This window comes from Pelodiscus sinensis, chromosome 8 (assembly GCF_052426305.1).
Source record: "Pelodiscus sinensis isolate ZL-2025 chromosome 8, ASM5242630v1, whole genome shotgun sequence".
NCBI lineage: Eukaryota > Metazoa > Chordata > Testudines > Trionychidae > Pelodiscus > Pelodiscus sinensis.
The window spans coordinates 17092246-17112325 of record NC_143059.1 but is presented as its reverse complement, the minus strand read 5'-3'; the positions used below and the strand labels follow the sequence as shown (position 1 = coordinate 17112325).

The following is a 20080-nucleotide window of genomic DNA, read 5'->3' as shown; positions in this document are numbered from 1 at the left end:
TGCATTTTAGTAAAACAGAATATAAATGTACTATACTGGAGGAATGAGGAAAAAAGGGATCTGCTTCCTTTCTTGTTCCCCAATCTTGAATTAAAAACAGTGTACATTCAAGCACTACTAATCCATTTCCGTTAGTAAAACAGCTATACAGGAGAGAAAGTTTCTCACCCTGAGCAGTAACGATGGTTCTTCGAGATATGTCCCTCTGTGGGTGCTCCACTAGTTAATCCTTGTGCCAGTGATCGGAGATTTTTCCTAGCAGCATCTTGCCACGTTGCAAGTGCGCAGTAGTGCTCTATTGCATTGCTGGTGCCCACTGACTGTGCACATAGCATGGTTTCTTAGTGGAAACGGATATTTTGTGCCTATCCAAGCCCTTTCCAGGAGACGGCAGGCCCTCACAAAGCGGCTGGAGACATCTTTCATAAAGGAAGGCCCTGAGGCAGATCTGGTCTCACCTTGCCCAGGCTGTATGATTAGAACAGCGGGGGAAACTTCTGAGAGGTGCGCTCCTTCAGGCATTTTAAACACAGAATGTCCTTCAGCAACATCGCACCTCTTGAAGACTGCAGGGCCAGGCATATTGAAACAGGGTGGAAAACTGGTGGGAAAAACTCCCCCCCCCCCCAAAAAAAAGAAAAACAGGAACACGGGGTCTGAAGAACTTGAATAAAGCTGAAACTGAAGTAAATGTCTAACCGTTTTGTCATTTTAGGCTGAAGGAGGGCAAATATGAGGAGCTCTGTCTGCTGCCGAGAATGTAGAGAAGGAACCAAGGCACTGTGTGCACAGTCAACAGACATTAACGGTGCATGGCACAGTAGGGCACTGCTAGGAAAAATCTCTGATTGCCAGCAGAAGCATGCACCAGCACCTGAAGTGGAGCACCTCCAGGGACAGCACTTGAAGAACCACATGTTCAAAAAGACACTATAAGATTTGGTTGCAGTTCCCATGGGCAGCCAAAGACCATTCTACAAAGCCTGCTGGATAAAAAGTTCAAATTTAATGCAGCTCATACTAAAATTAAGATCAGGCAGTATGTCAATTAATTTAAATGCCCAAAATATTTTAGTGTTAGCTAAATTCTACAGTCTTGTTTTAAGTGGAGCTGTTAGATAAGAGTGAAGATTAAAGGTAAAATCACAATAAGCTCAAACACACACTCTAAAAAGCAGGTGTATCCCATACAGTACCGATGGAAGATCCTTACATATTTTCAAAATATCAGTCTAGACTTTCAACGTATCAGAAAAATCTACAAATAATTCATTACTGTGGCAGTACACAGGACACAAATTATATTAAAATGAAAGTGCCTTTTTTGTTTTGGGCACTGCATTTCTTGACACCAGTGTACTGTCGGAAGAATTCTACATCACAGCGCATGCCCAGAAATCATGTCCCCGGCACATATTTTTTCCTTTATTAAAAAATAGACGTTGCCAGAAAGGTACTTGCTGCAAAATTATACTTTTTGCCCACTAGCACCTGCCAGAAGAAAGGGCAGTGGCTCAGGATCAGAGCAGCCAGCAGCAGAGAGGGAGGGGGCAGCAGTGACTGCCTTCCTCAGTGCCCTGTATGCAAGGCCAGCTGAGGATACAGTGGATATGGGGGTAGAGCTGGTGGGGGACAGGCTGGGGCATGAAAACAAGAGCTGAAGAAGCAATAGCACTGAGCCAGCGCAGGAGACACATTGGGACAAAGACAGATGTGCCTAACTGAATGGGGGAGGTACCCAAACAGTTACATCTTGCTGCAAAAACCCATTCCGTATTTCACACCCAACTCTCTAGGTTCACTCCCACACTGTCTCCCTACAATTAACTTTCCTCTCCCTCAGCTACTCTATTACAGCCTTTGTTTCTGAGGAGTGTGGAAAATAACTTTCTGTATTCTAAATTAAATGAATTACTCAAAGTTCTGGATTAATGTGCTGAGTAAGAAATCTCTTTTAAAAAAAAAAAAAAAAAAAAAAAAAAAAACACCAAACAAACAAAAAAACTGGAATCTCTCTCATCTGTTTTGTTAGACACCCTTGCTGAAAGGAATTTTGAAATAAGTTACCAAAATAATTGAACTTGGCATGATTCTATTGTTAAGTAGACAAATAAATATGCTGGTTTTTTAGTATTCTAATATTGTGCACAGATTTTTTGTTGTTTTGGTGCAGAATCCCTACAGGAGTACTAATAAGACTAAACATGTTCTTTTCCCGAGAGCATGAAAAAAGCTTAAAGAAAGACATTGCGGATTTAAAAAAATATATATATTTTAAGGAGTTTATTTAAACATGAAGTAATATTTTAGGCCTAAGCACACAGGCAGTGCTTCATTAAATGTTTCCTCAATATTGCTACATGTGGAAGCTAGCAAATTAAAGGCTCAATTTACAAGATCATAGACTCATAGACTTTAAGGTCAGAAGGGACCATTATGATCATCTAGTCTGACCCCCTGCACAGTGCAGGCCACAAAATCTCACCCACCCCTCCTAGAATAATCCTCTCACCTATATCTCAGATATTGAAGCCTTCAAATACTTTGAAGACTCCAAGATGCAGAGAATCCTCCAGCTGTGATCTGTACCCCATGCTACAGAGGAAGGCGAAAAACCTCCAGGGCCTCTGCCAATCTACCCTGGAGGAAAATTCCTTCCCGACCCCAAATATGGCGATCAGCTAAACCCTGAGCATGTGGGCAAGACTCATCAGCCAGACACCCAGAAAGTTCTCTATAGTAACTCCTATCATCCCTCCATTGACCTATTTCCCACTGATAATGAATGGTCAATTAGTTACCAAGATCATGTTATCTCATCAAACCATCCCCTTCATAAACCCATCTAGTTTAATCTTGAAACCAGATAGATCTTTTGCCCCCACTACTTCCCTTGGAAGGCTGTTTCAGAACCTCACTCCTCTAATGGTTAGAAACCTTCGACTAATCTCAAGTCTAAACTTAAACTTAAATCATGTCTTCCCTCAGCCTTCTTTTGGTTAAAGTAAACAAGCCAAGCTCCTTGAGTCTCCTTTCATAAGACAGGTTTTTCATATTCAATTTCCCCAAATGAACTCCATTTTTTCTTTCTTGAACATGGAAGTTACTCCAAAAACTTCTGTCTGTCCATACAGCAGATGCCACAGAGACAGCTGTGTAAGCTCGCTAGTAAGTCTGAACAAATGTGTTTCACCCTGTTCCAAACGAGAACCCTCTCTTTCCCACAGCTGCAATCTAGCTGGGACACTGCTCCAGTTTAGTAAGATGGGAAGGGCAGGGGGATTGTGAGCCCCAATGTTGAGATTTATATAAACCAGAGCAATAGTTTGTTCTGATGCAATCCTATGCCCTTCAGAGAGACTCAGGTCCACAAATGTGCCTATTGGGTAGCGATAGGCAATGTAGGGAAATGACTAAACCAGCATATCACAGGCTGTCAAAACAATGAAACCAATTATTATTACTCAATTTGGTCTGCATTCAAGCTAGTGAAAATGAAAAGCTAAATTTAGACAATGCCAATCCTGAGTCTTTTCTGATGAGCAATTTACAGAGCATTACTCATCATAATTTGCAAGTACTCTGCACAGTTAACACCAGCCTGCAGTCATCGTCAATATTTACAGAGTTGACATAGGGAACAATACAGAATTTCCATACCAATTTGTAATCTTCTAGTTCTTTTGGGTCAATCCCATCAGGATTCCAGATGGTACCATCAATCTCTCCAATACCAACACATTTAGCACCAAAACGATGAAGATACCTCATAGAATGCAGGCCCACATTGCCAAATCCCTGTCAATGAAAATGGGAAGAGTAGAAGAAAGAATAGTTGAATCAGGTGAAATGAACCCACAAACCTTAAAACACCTTGTCCTTACATATATCTGCTTTTCACCTTTCTACATCGTATGTTGACATGAAGTGATATGGGACAGAGACATGTCTATGATATACTTTGCAAGATCATTGATAGAACTTACATATCATTCCAATATTTTTCTTTTCAAAAAGTAGCATGCAAGCTACCACAGATTCCTTCAAGCTGCAGACACTTACAAGGATGCTACCAGTTAAGATGGCATTTATTTCAGGAGAGAAAAACTAGCCAAGATGAAGCCTTTTATGAAGCCTAAACTCTACTTTTCTATGCTTCTTTCTGGTTCCACTTCCTGAATATCAGTAGCAGAGTGCTTGTAGCAATTTTGGGGATAGTAAAATTTCAACTGAAATTTGTCATAAGTTACTATTATTTTTAATGCATTAATATACCTAGCAACTTCTAAGGTCTTTCTTGATAGGTGAACAGCTATTCATTTAATCACTTAATGCAGGGGTGGGGAACCTAAGGCCTGGGGGCCAGATGTGGCCCCCGGCTTGCCTGGATCCAGTCTTCAAGACTCAGGGCTTCACCGCCCCCGGGATTGGGGAGCCTGCACAGGGCTCCGGCTCTCCACTGCTCCACCATGGGCTGGAGCATACAAAATCTACTAGCCTGGACCACCCCCTAGGCTCTGCTTTGTAAAGGGAATGTGGCAAGTGTCTTTCTGCTTCTCAGTCAGTGGCCACAGAAGAAAGGGGTTTTTGGTTTTGTGGCCTCTGACTGATTTTTCTGTGGATCAGTGTCCAACCCAAAAAAGGTTCCTCACCCCGAAAGGTTCCTCATAACTACATTTACCTGAATTACTTAGGATTCGTCTACTCAGACGTGTTATTTCAAAATAACCTAGTCCACGTCTACATAGTGTTGAAATACTGTCAAGCTGGAGGACTTCTCAGTCCGATTGCTGTAACCCTCACTGTACAAGGAGTAAGGGAAGTCAGAGGATGAGTACTCTATTTCAAAGTAAGTGCTGTATATATGCTCCCAATTATTTTGAGTTAAGCCCTACTGTGTAGATGCACCCATACTTCTGAATATGCTTATAACCAAATGTTGTATAAGATTTTTTTTGACTTTTGAATGACAATTCCAGAATTTGCTTGACACTTTGTGTTTCATGGTCACTAGATATATAGGATGCTGCAAAATGTAAAGCCTCTAAGGCTTGGTCTACACTAGACCAGGAAGGTTGGCTTAAGGTACGCCACCCAGCTATGCAAAACTGTATTCGGCTTATGTTGAGCTGAGCAGCCATAGCCTCTACACTGCAGTAGGCTGAGGGGAACACATGCTCCTATCAGCTACTCTTATTGCTCACAGAATGAGGGGTACACGATGCTGGCCGCGGCTGCCCTCAGTGTTTGATTTATGGGTCTACACTAGGGCTGCTAGACTGAACATTAGAAGATCAACCTCTGGAGGATCAATCTTCCCCAAGCGCTAAAAGTGGCTCAGTTAATGTAGTTGTTTTCTCATGTTGACTCTTGAATGAGTCCTCTCTTAACAGGTAATAAACAACACAGTGGATTACTTCAATACTAACCTCTAATTATACTGCTTTACAAATGTGAAGTAAACTTCAGCTTCTTGGGATGTTATACAGATTTCCATATTTTACAAGTAAGGAAGCAGGGATTAATAGTTTGCCCAAAGTCAAACAGGAAGTATTTGGAAAAGCTACAAATAAGATTAACTTCAAGGAAGAGTGATAAATGTGAAATCCTTCAGTTTATTGCTTGCAAAGTATTTTGCATTGTTCCCCTTTCACATCAGAAGCATGTTCCGATACAAAAATTAAGTTATATTTAGGTATGGTGTTTGTCTTTAGTGCTGTGTCCTCATTTTTTCTTGATTGGTCTTCAGCTATGTTGCTAAGTTTTCAGTTTGCTTGTTCAGTTTTAGACTCTATTTATGCGCTGCCAAATGTGAATTCCAAAGGATGGGAATGTAACGGTGCTATTGTGTTTCTAAAGGATGTGTGTCTCAGATGACTGGTTAACTGGCACAGGACATTAGAACGCAATTAGGTGATGTTGATGATTTATTACTAAAAAATGTAGCAATCAATCCTCTGATATTTCTAATGCTTGTCACACTGATATCAGAACAGTTTCAAATAAAGTATTGTGGTGCATCATCTCAATTCTGCATTTTAATAACTTGCTAATTATGTATTTATTCAACCTGACATATATAATCATGCATGTTAGAGAGTATTAGAAATCTATTTCTCAGTATAGTCTTTATTCTTGCCCAATATTCATGTCTAAAAATATGCAGGGGCATAGTTTGAATTAAGAATCTTTTAAGGTCTTACAAAAGCCAAAAATTCAGAGCTAAAACTAAAAATCCAGGCCATTGTGTTGACCTAAAGATCTCATTGTTTATTTCAAAATATCACAGACCAAATCATATTCACATTTTTCTGAGCTTTGAATTTTTTCTTTAGAATCTAAAAATAAGGTATTAAAGGTCTCACGTTTCCATTATATATGGATGTTTTTACAGAATATCATTTTCCAAAAATTAGTGTTACATTACATGTAAAATGTGTAATATCCCTTAGTTTAAAAGCTTCAAGAACCTGGAAATGATGCCTGGAGGTCTCAAAGTATGTCTATGCAGAAAAAAACCCTGCAGCTGGCCCATGCCAGCTGACTCAGACTTACAGGACTCTGGTTGCAAGGCTGTATCACTGCTGTGTAGACTTCCAGACTTTGGGCTTTAGTATAGATCCCAAGCCAAGAAACCTACACAGCAATAGAATCATAGGACTGAAAGGGACCTCAAGAGGTCTTCTAGTATAGTCTCCTACACTCAAGGCAGGACTATACATCATCAGATCATTTCTAACCTATTCTTAAACTCAATGATAGGGATTCCATAGCCTCCCTGTGCTTAACTACCCCGACAGTTGAGTAGTTTTTCCTTATGTCCAAACTAAACCACCCTTGTCCTATCCTCAGAGGGTAAAGAAGAAGAAGAAGAAGAAGAAAAAAAAAAAGAACACACCACTCTCCCTCTTCCTTGTAAAACTTTTTATATACTTGAAATCTGTCAGTCTCCTTTATCCTCCTCTTCTGCAGGCTAAACCATTCCCCCTCCCCCCAATATTCCCTCACAGGTCATGTTTAATCATTTTTGTTGCCCTTTTCTGGATTCTCAAAGTCACCCACATCTTTCTTAAATGTGGCACCCAGAACAAAATAATAGTACTCTAGTTGAAGCCTCATCAGCATTGAGTGGAGAAGAATTACTTATGTCTTTCTTAACAAGGGATAGCTCAGTGGTTTGAGCATTGGCCTACTAAACCCCGGGGTTGTGAGTTCAATCCTTGCGGAGGCCATTTAGGGATTTGGGGCAAAAATTTGTCAGGGATGGTACTTGGTCCTGCTGTGAAGTCAGGGGACTGGACTCGATGACCTTTCGAGGTCCCTTCCAGTTCTAGGAGATTAATTTAATTTATGGACAACACTCTTGTTAATACATCTCAAAATGTTTGCTTTAGAGATGTGAAAAGTAGTTTAAAATGGTAACACTTAAAAATCCAAGCGTGCTACGGGCTCTGTAATATAAAGCTTAAGCTAGAGTGGGGCTGCGGACCCAGCATGTAACTTGTGGTGGGGTGAGCTGCTCCAGCCCCTACCAGCTAAACGGAACCGGTTAACCATTTACCCCTAAGTTGTTGTGGGGCTTTTGTTTTTGGGTTGGGTTTTTTTTTTTTGGCAATAGCATTACACTTGCTCATAGTTAGCTTGTGATCCACTATGAACTTCAAAATTCTTTCTACACGTACCTTGGTGATACTTATGGTACCCCCGGAAGAGCTCTAACTCATCTGTGTGCTTGCCTAGTATACATAGAAAGCACTAGCAGAGTCGGCATAAATTAAAATTTTATACTGTGATTAGTTCATACTATTCGATATGCTACACAAACAAGTACAATATTAATGTTCCAGTTGATTTATTTTAGACTTGTATGATAAAAATGAGAAAATAAACAACTTTTCAGTAAAAGTGTGCTGTGACACTTGTAGTTTTATGTCTGATTTTGTAAGGAAGTAGTTTAAGTGAGGGGAAACTTGGGGGTGCAAAGTATCAATCAACTCCTGAAAGGGCTCCTGAAAGGCTGAGAGATACTTCTTCAAAGCACTTGCAACCTCTCCCAACTTGGTATCATCCACAAAAGTTTTACAAGTGTAATCTTTTTGTCATTATTTAAATTACTGCTGAAAATACTGTATAGAACCAGACCCAGAACTGATCTCTGCAGGATCCCTCTTTATATACACTTCCAAAGTGACAGTGAAGCATTGATTATTACTACTCTCTGGAAACAGTTTTCCAGCCAGTTATGCATTGGCCTTAGAATAGCGCCATCTAGGTTGTACTGCCCTAGTTTGTTTAGCAAACAGTCTGAAATGGCTGGCATGGGTCAGCTGTGAGGTCAGCTGTGAGGTTTTTTTTTTTTTTTTTTTTTTTTAAATGTACAGACACACTCAGTCTATGGTTATAACATTGTTCTTAGAAAATGGCTAGTGTTTTGACTCATGCCTTTGTATGTAATTTAAAAAAAATGCAAAATAAAGGATGACTTCTGAAAACTGCTTCTGAAGTAGACATTGATTAGAAAGCTAATCTCTAAAGTTACCAGATCTACAGGTTTAATAGTGATTTTAAAAGCTGCTATGTTTCCAACTTTCTTCACTAAAACAATTGCATTTCTAGACAAATTACCTGGACGACAAATGTCTTATCTCCAAACCCTGGAGTCATTCCCAAAAGGCTCATATATGATGCTTCGTTGATGAAGTTTTCAATTCCATGAAAGAGACCTCGACCAGTGGCAGAGATACGGCCGTGGATACCACCTTGGCTGATAGGTTTACCAGTGACACAGGCATGCGCATTAATATCCTGCAAGACAGTTTAGAACTCTATGAACTGCACCAATCTTTTCATGAAGGCCAGTCAAACAACCGCTGAGGTATAATGTTTGAATGCGAGATTCAAACACATGAATAGATTTATTTCCCTGAAGTACTTAAATTTTAGGCTTTTACTGACCGCAATAATGGAAATATGAAACACCTTTTAAAACTCACCTCTCTGAACTCCATTGTTCTGTTTACCATAGGCATCATATAGAAATTCTACCTTGCCATACAATGCAGTTACATAACCACAGTATTTCAGATATTGTGCAATTTTCTGACATGTGATTTGCACAATTCAGCTCTATGCTCACATTAATTTACAGTGGTATATTTACAGTGATGATATAAGGATGAGGGGGTCCAGAGAGAAGCTGCCGTGTGACTAGCTACAAAGGCAGTGAACTGTATGCCTGTTAGTGGTAAGTAATCACTCTACAGTTGTGATAGCCATCACTGTTCTTGGCAAATTAATCCCTTAAAACAAGGGTGGGCAATAATTTTTGATGGGGGGGCACTCCAAGAATTTGGGATTTGGTCAAGGGCTGCACTCTTCCAGGATATTAATGGAGGAGGTGTGGGTTCTGGGATGGAGGTTCGGTGCAGAAGGGAGCTTGGGTAAGGGAGGGAGTTTGGAGTAGGGAGGCAGTTGTAACCAGGGGCACTGGACTTGGGTGCAGGTGGTTGGATTGTGATCTAGGGCAGGGAGTTGGGGTACAAAAAGGAGTGTGGGGATTTGGGTTGTGAGCTAGGGCAGGAGGGGACTGATCTGGGGTAGAAGATTGGGGTGCTGGATCTGGGAGAGGATTTGGGTACGTGGAGTTGGGGGCTGAGGATTGGGGAAGGGACTGGGGTACCAGAGGCAGGGAACTTCCCAAATCCAGGATTCTCTGGTTCGGCCACATCACTGCAGGACCACAGATGTTGCTGGACCAAAGTGCCCGGGAGGCAGGTGCAATATGCAGGGACTGGGGAGCCTCAGCTGGGCCAGTCGGCATCAGGGGAGCTCTCGCCCTGGCTGGGAACCCCTGGCATCAGTGGGACCAGGAAACATTTGGGGAGCCCCTGTCCTGAATGGAGAACTCCCGGTGTTAGCAGATCCAGGTGACCAGGGAGTCCCAGCACCAGCCATGGAACCCCCGGTTGCAGTGGAGTTGTTGGTGGCCAGGCAGTCCTAGCCAGAAATCCCAGCAGCAGCAGGGCTGGCAACGGCCAGGCAGCCCCAGCTGGGAACCCGGGGAACACTGTGCAGCAGTGGGGCTGGCAGCGGCCAAACAGTCCCCGACAGGAACCCCAGGAGACCCTGGGGCAGTGGGTGGGCAGCAGGATAGGGAGCTGTGCTGGGCCAGTTTTAGGGAGACCAGCTTCAGAACAGGGAGCCACAAGGAGAAGAACCTGGGAGCCAGCAGGGGAGCACTGACCTCCCCTGTTCTGGGATAGCTCAGGTTCCCAGGTTGCCAGACCAAGTACAGGTTCAACCTGTACTTGAAAGCATGTAGTACAGGCATATTAGCAACGTTATAAATGAGTACATATTGATCAGATGGAGGTGCTATTAAGAAATGTATCCGCAAGTAATAGGCTTTACCCATATCTTTCCAGTCTTTTCTTCTGTCTGACCAGAGGGGCCACATCTTACCTCAAGTGGACAGCCTACACTTCAGTCATGTGAGAAAATAGTAGAGAAGTCTCTTTTCCTACATGGAAAGGCAGTCACATGCCAACAAACCCCCACCTTTTATGCAGTCTCAAATGGAATAAAACTTCTACCTAGTTGTCTTGCATGTATTTGATACCCAAAGCAAACCCTGTCCCTTAAAACTCGGAGAGTAACATATAGGAGTCTCAGTATCCTTCATTTTCCAACGAGGTCCAGCTTATTAGAAAATTTATTCCAAAATCTAAATGGTTTCCTTTAGAAAGTAGTCTGCTCCCTCTGGTGGTAATCAGCTGTAACCACTTACTAGTGATACTATAATCTTGGGCAGCTTACAATATATTACCAAGTTTCCAATTAGCTATATTTAAAAAAAAAAAAAAATCTAAACTAGTCACACACAGAAGGAATGACCAGTTTATGAGCACACAAACACAGTTTCTAACTACAATTCCCTCCATCAGAAGGGCCAATGTTTTAAAAAATATAAGGGAGTGGGGAAAGAAAGCAAGGAGTTGTATCAGCTCATTTCAGACAGAGGAGTTTAGTAATATTTCTTAAGTAATCCAGAAACTTACTATGAATTTTCTGTATAAGTTAATATGGTATCCATTAAAGACAAAATTTCCTTGGCCAGGAAGACCCATTATTCTTTTAGGGTATGTCTACACTTGCACCCTCTTTCGAGAGAGGGATGCAGATGAAGACATTCGAAATTGCAAATGAAGCTGGGATTTAAATATCCTGTGCTTCATTTGCATATTTGTGTTCTGGTGCTATTTCGAAATAACAGATGCTGTTAAGATGTGGTTATTTTGAGAGAAAACCCTTCTCTCGAAATAACTGGTAAACCTCATTGTATGAGGAATAAGGGTTATTTCAAGAGAAGGGTTTTCTCTCAAAATAACGGCGTCTTAACGTCTGTTATTTCAAAATAGCGCCAGAATGCAAATATGCAAATGAAGCAAGGGATATTTAAATTCCAGCTTCATTTGCAATTTTGAATGTCTTCATCTGCATCCCTCTCTCAAAAGAGGGTGCAAGTGTAGCCATACCCTTAGCTATTAGCCAGGATGGGTAGGAATAGTGTCCCTAGTCGAATTGTCAGAGGCTGGAAATGGATGACAGAAGAGGGATCATGAGAGGATTCCCTGTTCTGTTCACTTCCTCTGGAGCATCTGGTATTGGCCACTGTCAGCAGACAGGATACTGGGCTGGATGGACCTTTGGTCTGACCCAGTACGGCCATTCTTATGTTCTTAAAGCCATCCACATTCTGATAGCAGTGCTTAAATCTCGCTTTTAATATTTAGTATCAGTAAAAACCTAACCCTAAGCTTTAGTTAGAGGAAAGGACCCACCATAAATAATTTTCAAGTGTTACAAATACTTTTCAAGTTTACAAATAATTGATCTGAAAATGTGGTTGGTGGCCTTGCCAAACATCCTAGTTTAAATAAAAAGCCTTCCCTCCCTCTTAACCCTTCTTCCTAGGCTCGCCTTCCCTTGTGGCACTTTTCTGTCAATTCTGAAGCAATTTTCACTTTTCCCTATCTTCCACTTCTCTCAGCTGGTTTCTGCTCGCCAGGAAGAGAAAAGAGAGTTATACTCACACAACTCTGCAGACCCAAAGCAGCTACCAAGAATAAAAAAAAAATCCTAGCTTCCAACTTTAGTGACCAAAACTTAATGCAAAGGAGGTCTAAGTAAGAAGGTGCAATTGTTAGAACAACATTTTTTTAAATGATTGATTTTTTGCTTTCAGCACTAAATTCATCTTAGTAAAGTTTGTCTGTATATTACTTGTAACCCTGCTGGAACTGAAAAAGCAAGTTGGGTTTCAAGATTAGGAAAAGGAAGCAGTGAAACTGCTATACATTTTACTATTTTCCTGTAATATGATTTTGTTCCTTGATGATCAGTGTTTAGATTTTCCATTGAAAAATTAAAGAAGCTATTGGAAGAAACTTCCATATATGGGCAGATGATATTGAAAAGTACAGCGAAAGCACACAAGTCTTTGGTCACTGCCTTGAGCACATAAAAGGGGTTATTAGGTCATAATGAAATACATATTTTACTGTACTGGCAGTAGACAAATGTCTCTAGCTAGTCATTTTGTTGGGGTCACTGGGCATGATCCTAGGTAACTGGGGGAGTGGAAGATCACAAGGATCGATGAAGCCCCCCCGCTCTACGCCTAAGCACCCTAAAAGCCCCCCCCCCCGACATAACTTTTCTCTAGCTCGCTAACAGCTGGGAACAGCAAGACCTTGAAAGTTGCTTAGTTACTATCAGTGGTATAGAAGAAGAATTCAGATGTGTTTCTGTAGAGGGGGAGGAGGAGGAACATGTCCCAGCGTGGGAAACTTGCTACAGTTCACTATGTTCTTGCAAGTAAACAACCTGGGTATATAAGGAAGGAAAACTGCTTACATTGTGTGCTTGATTTGAGATGTCTCCTGGCATCTATTTGAACGTTCAAATTAATTTTTTTTTCTTCTCCACTCCGTGAAGAGAGAGAGAGAGAGAGAGAGAGAGAGAGAGACACACACACACACACACACACAGGTGTGTGTTCGCACCGGGCAACGAACCCAGCTGTTGTCCCTCTCGGGCACTGTGTGCCGGCAACAGTTCTTGGCGACCCAGATGGGACTCGAGGCTGAAATTTAGCCTTGCCCGGACCCCTCCTGGTGGTCGATGGATTGTGGCAATGACCGACGCCCAGCGTGCACCGGTGACTATCAGGGGCCTCGGCGGAGACCAGTTTGATCGACCCCGGAGGGCACAACTGTGCAACGCGCTCAAATAGTGGAGAAGCAGTTGCGGGCGACGGTGCGGATCCGGTCCCATGGATAAGGTAGGAACAGTCCAGTGGGGTGGACTTTCGCCTGTTAAGACCTGGGGACGCCCAGTGTCTCCTGAGGTTATGGGGTAGGCGACAGGCAGGGCATGGTGTACGCCCTTAGAATGCATTCTAGTGAACTGGAAAGTGTTTGGATCAGATCCCATGACTAAAAGTAAACTGAAAAGGTTCTGTACAGTAGACTGGCCTCAATATCAGCTAGAGGACCAGGAAAGGTGGCCATCGGAAGGATCAATCAATTATAACATGATCCTCCAATTACTCCTGTTTTGTCAGCGAACTGGTAAATGGCATGAACATTTATATGTGCAGTTGTTTATGGCTTTAAGAAATAGAACAGATATTTTGCAACAGTGTAATTTAGTTACTACTGCACCCGACAGAGTTAATGTGAGCCCCCAGAGCTCTCCTACAGCTGTAATGGCAGATTCAGTGTCCCCTTCGGCTTCAGCACCCCCACTATATAAGGAACAGGTGCCTCAGGTCCCGGAGGTTACCCCCTCTGTGGGATTCTACCCACTGATTACCGAGACTGTGGTAGCCCGCCAAGGAGTTGCTTTTACATGGTCTCCGGCACTTGGCTGACATAACTGGGCAAAACCATATGAGTTAATACAGGAACCAAAGGAAAGTCCGGTTGCCTTTTTGCAGCGGATTTGGGACGCCATCCGGCAAAATACTAATGCAAATCCCAATGACCAGGCAACTGAGGCAATTATAAAGGGGATCTTTACCAGCTGTGTAGCCCTTGATATTAAAAGGAAATTACAGAAAAAGGAGGACTTAATGGGCATGTCCATGGCACAGATTCTGGAAACTGCAAATAGGGCTTATTCCCTGAGAGAGGAAGAAAAGGAAAAGAAGCAAGTGAAAATGATGGTAGCTGCAGTACAGGCTGGTGCAAGGGGAAGGTTACAGGAAAGAGGACGGGGCCGTGGACGCGGGCGTCCTGGCCTGCAGGGAAGACATCTGGGTCGCAACCAGTGTGCCTTGTGTCGAAAGGAAGGACGCTGGAAAAATGAATGCCCCGAAAGAGAATGTGCCCCCATGAGGGCAGCAGAGACTCATGAATAGGGGTGTCAGGGGAAACGGATCATCCTGCCCCTGGAACCCCGAGTAAAAATGAGGGTGGGAAATTCGGAAATAGACTTTTTAGTGGACTCTGGGGCGGCACGAACCGCCGTAAACCAATCTCTTCAGCTGCCCGTGGCGGACTCCCTCACTGTGGTGGGTGCCACAGGAAAAGGAGCCCAGTGTATGCCCCAGCAGAATGCGCTTTGGGAAACAGAACTATAACTCACAAGCTGGTCTATCTCCCCGAGTGCCCAACGCTGCTGCTGGGACAGTACCTGATTTGTCGCTTAGGTGCCACCCTGCATTTCACCCAGGATGAAATAACCCTTACCTTACCCCCCGAGAATGCATGGATAATGACTCTGGCAGCTAAGCCCTCTGCCGTGCAAGCCCCTGAGTGGAGCCAGTGGGAGGATCAGGTGTACCCCCTAGTATGGTTATCAGGGGTCCTGGGAAAGGCCACACACCAAACCCTGATTACAAGCCCGAGGTAGTAGGTCAGCTGAATCTCGAAACTCAGCGGATATGGAAAGAAGTGACAACTCCCCTTATTTCATAAGCTACTAAGGTCTGACACTCTAGACCTGGCAGACTCTTTCTTTGGTGTGTGTAGAGTTAGTTTAGGTGGGGGTTAGTCTAAACATATCCCCCACACTGCCGAAAGGCCCCCCTGTTTACTACATGTACGTGCATAATAGTCCAAGGACTTGTAAGTTTAAAATTAGTAATAGCTGACTGCAATACTAAACATTCAGATTTACCTACTGAAAAAATTAGGAGGGGTAGAGCTAATTGGAAAGCCCACCCTCCTTACCAAATTGATACTGAACAAACCTGTGTCATTAGGAAAAGTCTTTTAGCAGGAATTAGGACATATCATAAAAAGAAAAAAATATGTGAAAGGGGAAGACAAAAAGTTTGAAGCCCTATGGGCATAGTTGAAGGAATAAGGAAAGTAGGACAGACATTGGAAAGTTACTAGGAATGAGAAACGTTTTCTTTAGAAGAACGAAGCAAGTGATTTGAGGGTATGTGAAGGTGAAAAATGGACTCCGTGGGACAGTGGGAAGGATTAAGCGATTGTTGTAATATGTGAAGAGAAACCTGCTTTAAAAATGACACCTCGTTTCTTTGTAGCCTCTTTCTTAAGCACTGTGCAAACCGTCTAGGCAAAGAAACAATCAAACGTAAACATTTGTCTACGGACACTTTTTAAATCTGCAAAAGAAAAATTAAGGATTCTACTGAAACTTAATTGGTTAACTGCATAAAAGAATGAGCTCTATATATTGTAACTTTATTTTGTGAGTTTCAAATGAACTAGTTTTATTTTGTTTTGGATAATGTCCTCTTGCTTAAAAATTGCAAACAGAGAAAGCACAAATTGGTTAGTGCTTGTGTTGGGCATTCAACTTTTAAGGTTAAATTTGCTCTCTAAGAAAACCAAGTTATTGTTTTAAGAATCCAAGCCCAGAAACTTCACTCTGTTTCTGTTCAAGGCTGAGTTGATAACACTTTTGGCTTGCTTTTAGATCCAAGGTTGTGTGTGTCTGCAAACTGCTTGTCTGTTGTGGAAGGGGTGTGGGGAGCACTGTCCCCCCATAAGTAAGCCTGTAACATTGCATGTGATTCTTTTCAGGAAAAGAAAACCTTTTTGCTTGCCGGAATAGTAACTAGCAAGCACCTTGTTCTCGGAAAGTTGCAGCTCACTCGCCCAAAGAAGTGGTAAAGAGTTAGCTGTAATCGGTTCCCCTAGCAGATCTTAGGCAGTATTTTAAGTTATAATAGGCCACCCCGATAGAGGTAGAAATGTTTTGTCTTTCAGATCATTAAGAAGCACTAATATCATCTGAAAAGTTAACTGAAGAAAAAAAACATGGTTCTGTGTCATGACATAATAAGTTTATGTTCTGTGTTCTATCCAAATTTGTCTAGTGTGTCTTAATTGTGATACATGTATTTCAAGCATTGTTGTGTGTACAATATTGTTGTTTTAATGAAAGAATAATTTAAGTCCCTTGAATAATCTTAACTTTGTGCTTTTTACAGATAAGTTTTTGCCATTATAAAACTAGTGAAGTTTTAGCAGCAAGATATGCAGTTTGTACTGTTTGGAATGTAATGGAATCTGCTCCTGTACCTGCTGTTTTTTCCCTTCTCTCCTACGATCGCCAGCTCCTTTGCCATCTCTTTTGGAACTGGCCCTCCTGTAAGACCAAGCCCCAAAATCGGGAAAGCAGGAGTGGATACTGGCAGGGTGCACCTTGTACCCAGACCACTACTGGTGCAGCTCTGATGGCCACATTGTTGCCCCAGGGTCTTGCTACCTCCCCTTGCCTCCATGCTCCATGGATTGTCGCACATTGGCAAAGGTAAAACAAAATTGATTTGCTCCCAAATTCTCCCAAGCAGCCAAAGATTACTGTTTGGTTTGCCCTGTCTGCCAAGCCCACAATGTGGGTAAACCTGTAAAGACAGTTCTGGCAACCAGACCTCCGCCTTTGGGACCATTTCTGAATTTACAAATGGACTTTATTCAATTGCCTAATGTCAATTTTTTAAATAATGTGCTGGTTAATGTTTGCTTGTTTTTGAGATGAGTGGAAGCTTATCCCTGCAGGAAAGCTGATGCCATCACAGTGGCAAAGAAACTTCTAAATCATTACATCCCATCATGGGGAATACACCTTGTGATCTTCAGTGATAGAGGTACCCACTTTACTGGACAAATTATTCAAAACTAGAAAAGTACTACTCTATCAGACAAGCACTGCATTGTGCATGACACCTGGAGAGTGCAGAAGCAGTAAAAGATGAAATAGGATTTTAGAGAACAAACTTGCTAAAATATGTGAGGACTCTGGCTTAACATGGGTAGAAGCACTCCCGATTGCCCTAATGAGCATAAGAGCCACTCCTAATCGGAAAACTGGACTCAGCCCACATGAAATTGCATGTGGCCGACCTATGAGATTGTTAAGCAGCCCAGAAATTAACCTGGCTGATGCCACACTTGTTAAAGGAAGCATAGTCAAGTATTGACAGGAACTTATGAGGTGTGTACAGTCTTATCATTCACAGGTTAAAGACGCCTTCCAGGAGGTCCCGACTGAGCCGTGCCATAAACTACAACCAGGAGACTGGGTTTGCGTGAAAGTTCACCAGCAGAAAACTGCCCTGGAACCCAGGTGGAAGGGTCCCTACCAGGTCCTTCTGACCACCTTATTGCTGTAAAGTACGAGGAATTGCCCACCTGGATTCATGCCTCCCACTGCAAACTGGTTCCAGTGCCTACATAGGTTGGCCCCAACAAGGAGCACCGCAGACCTGGTACCAAAAACCCAGGTCCAGAAGTAGACGGGGATCAGCACAGGCATGGTACCGGCAATCCAGGCCCAGAAGCAGACGACGTCAGACTTCGAGGGAGCCATGCACGTTCATCCCACCACGAATCGGGTGAACCAGAAGCAGATGACATCTGTGCCCGAGGCAAATGAACTGCTACCCCCTTAGGCAACCTGAAGCTTCGCCTTCAACTGAGAGAGCCTTAGATTAGTGGTGTCTACAATTTATATGGTTCAACCTTGGCACTTAATCAGCTTTTGTCCTCAGAATATGAGAACTCAGACAAAAGTTTGTTGAGTATTCTCAAAGGAGGGAGCTGTTGGGGTCACTGGGCATGATCCTAGGTAACTCGGGGGAGTGGAAGATCACAAGGATTGATGAAGCCCCCCCGCTCTAGGCCCAAGCACCCTAAAAGCCCCTTCCCCTCCCCCCCCCAGACATAACTTTTCTCTAGCTCGCTAACAGCTGGGAACAGCAAGATCTTGAAAGTTGTTTAGTTACTATCAGTGGTATAGAAGAAGAATTCAGATGTGTTTCTGTACAGGGGGAGGAGGAACATGTCCCAGTGTGGGAAACTTGCTACAGTTCACTATGTTCTTGCAAGTAAACAACCTGGGTATATAAGGAAGGAAAACTGCTTACATTGTGTGCTTGATTTGAGATGTCTCCTGGCACCTATTTGAACATTCAAATAAACTTTTTTTGCTTCTCCACTCCGGTGTGTTTATTGGAGCGCGCACACCGGGCAACGAACCCAGCTGTTGTCCCCCTTGGGCACTGTGTGCCGGCAACAATTTCCTTAGGGACTTGGATTTTGTAATTTACTAAAAGGCAATATATTATCACTTAGCAACCTGAAGTACTTTTTGAAACCAACTATTCTGCATTTCATTATTTTTATAAAGTAAGATTCATTTGTGCAGTGTAAGTGCAGGAGGTTGTTCATAGCTCTTATTTCTATAGCTAACTCAACAGGCAGAGTATTTCCCAGACAAATTTATTCAAAGGGTTGTTCCTCTCCTCTCCCCTCCACCCCGCCCCTCCATGAATAATTAATACTGCTTGAGACACTGGCCTGTGTGATCTAGACCACCTCACTCAATGTCAAAGATTGCAAGTTGTAAATGCTCTGCCAATGGGCACATTGCCTTAGGAAAATACTGTCACCTTGTAAACGTGTATTCTATGAGGGATATGAACAGGTTTATAGCATAGTAAGTGAAAGTATGAAATAAAGAGTGAAGGTATTCCCCAAAGAACTATTTTAAATGACTGCAGAAACCAAGAGAAGTAAGTATTTCATTCAGAAGTAGCAGAGGTTGAGCTAGTCATGCAATAGCATTAAGTATTAATTGTTATTGCTTCAAAGAGTACATTAGTATGCTCAGCACATCAGGAAAATGGTCAACCTGTATAAAATATTTGAAATCCAATGGCCCCAAGGGGAAACCAAGGAACTCAGGGGATAATACAGCTTTTTAAAAAAATAGCCCAGCATAGCAGAACCTCAGAATTTCAAACGACAGATACGAACTGACCATTAACCACACAACTTGTTTGGAACTGGAAATATGCAATCAGGCAGCAGCAAACAAGACTGCTCCCCATCTTGCCCTCACAAACTAATCAAAGCAAAGACAGTACTGTACTATGTTAAATAGAAACTACTAAAAATAAAGGGAAAGCAGCATTTTTCTTCTGCATAGTAAAGTTTCAAACCTGTATTAAAATCAATATTCAGTTGTAAACTTTGTAAAGAACTACCCATAATGTTTTGTTCAGTTACAAACATTTGAGCATTACAAACCTCAGTTCCAGAGATTCCATAACTCAGAGGTTCTACTGACTTTTCTTTTTTCCTTTGTTTTCTGGCTTGAGTGTTTAAAGGACATGCTTAAGAGCTACCATCATGTAATTTATACACTCTGGTGCTAAACATCACAAAAAATTGAGTATTTGCCTAGCCTACTATTATGTTTTCATAATGTCAAAGCTGGTCACTAAAATCTAACAATTGACTATGCAGGGACAAATCAGTCTTACACAGTCATAAGGGGAATACCATAACTGGAAGGCATTAAGAATTCAAGTTTTTTGGCTTTTGTTTTGTGGGTGTTCAAACACATCACTGTTCTCTTATACTACCTCTAGTTTTGAAATCTACATTAATTTTTTCATTGGTACTCTGAAAAATCTCTTGATGCAATCTGTACCAGCTATGGCATACAAAGGAGTAAAAGTGTGTGATCAGCAGGGTATTAAAACAATACACACAATTCAGCTGTTGCAGTATTTCTCCAGCTTGACAGTGTC

The 20080-nt window shown here is 42.3% G+C and overlaps 1 protein-coding gene and 1 long non-coding RNA gene across 2 annotated transcripts in view; one reads left to right on the top strand and one right to left on the bottom strand.

Moving 5' to 3' along the window:
• Positions 1–20080, bottom strand: part of GLUD1 (glutamate dehydrogenase 1) — a 56985-nt gene that overhangs the window by 9669 nt on the left and 27236 nt on the right. Inside the window, exons 6-7 of the mRNA XM_075934828.2 lie at positions 8626–8805; positions 3661–3798 (exon numbers count right to left, since the gene is read on the bottom strand). Coding sequence (XP_075790943.1) covers positions 3661–3798; positions 8626–8805 — 318 coding nt within the window. The remainder of the gene's footprint in view (positions 1–3660; positions 3799–8625; positions 8806–20080) is intronic.
• On the top strand, positions 12758–18480 carry LOC112547461 (uncharacterized). Its single transcript, XR_012905566.2, has 2 exons — positions 12758–13342; positions 16472–18480. It is a non-coding gene; the product is annotated as an uncharacterized LOC112547461 (long non-coding RNA).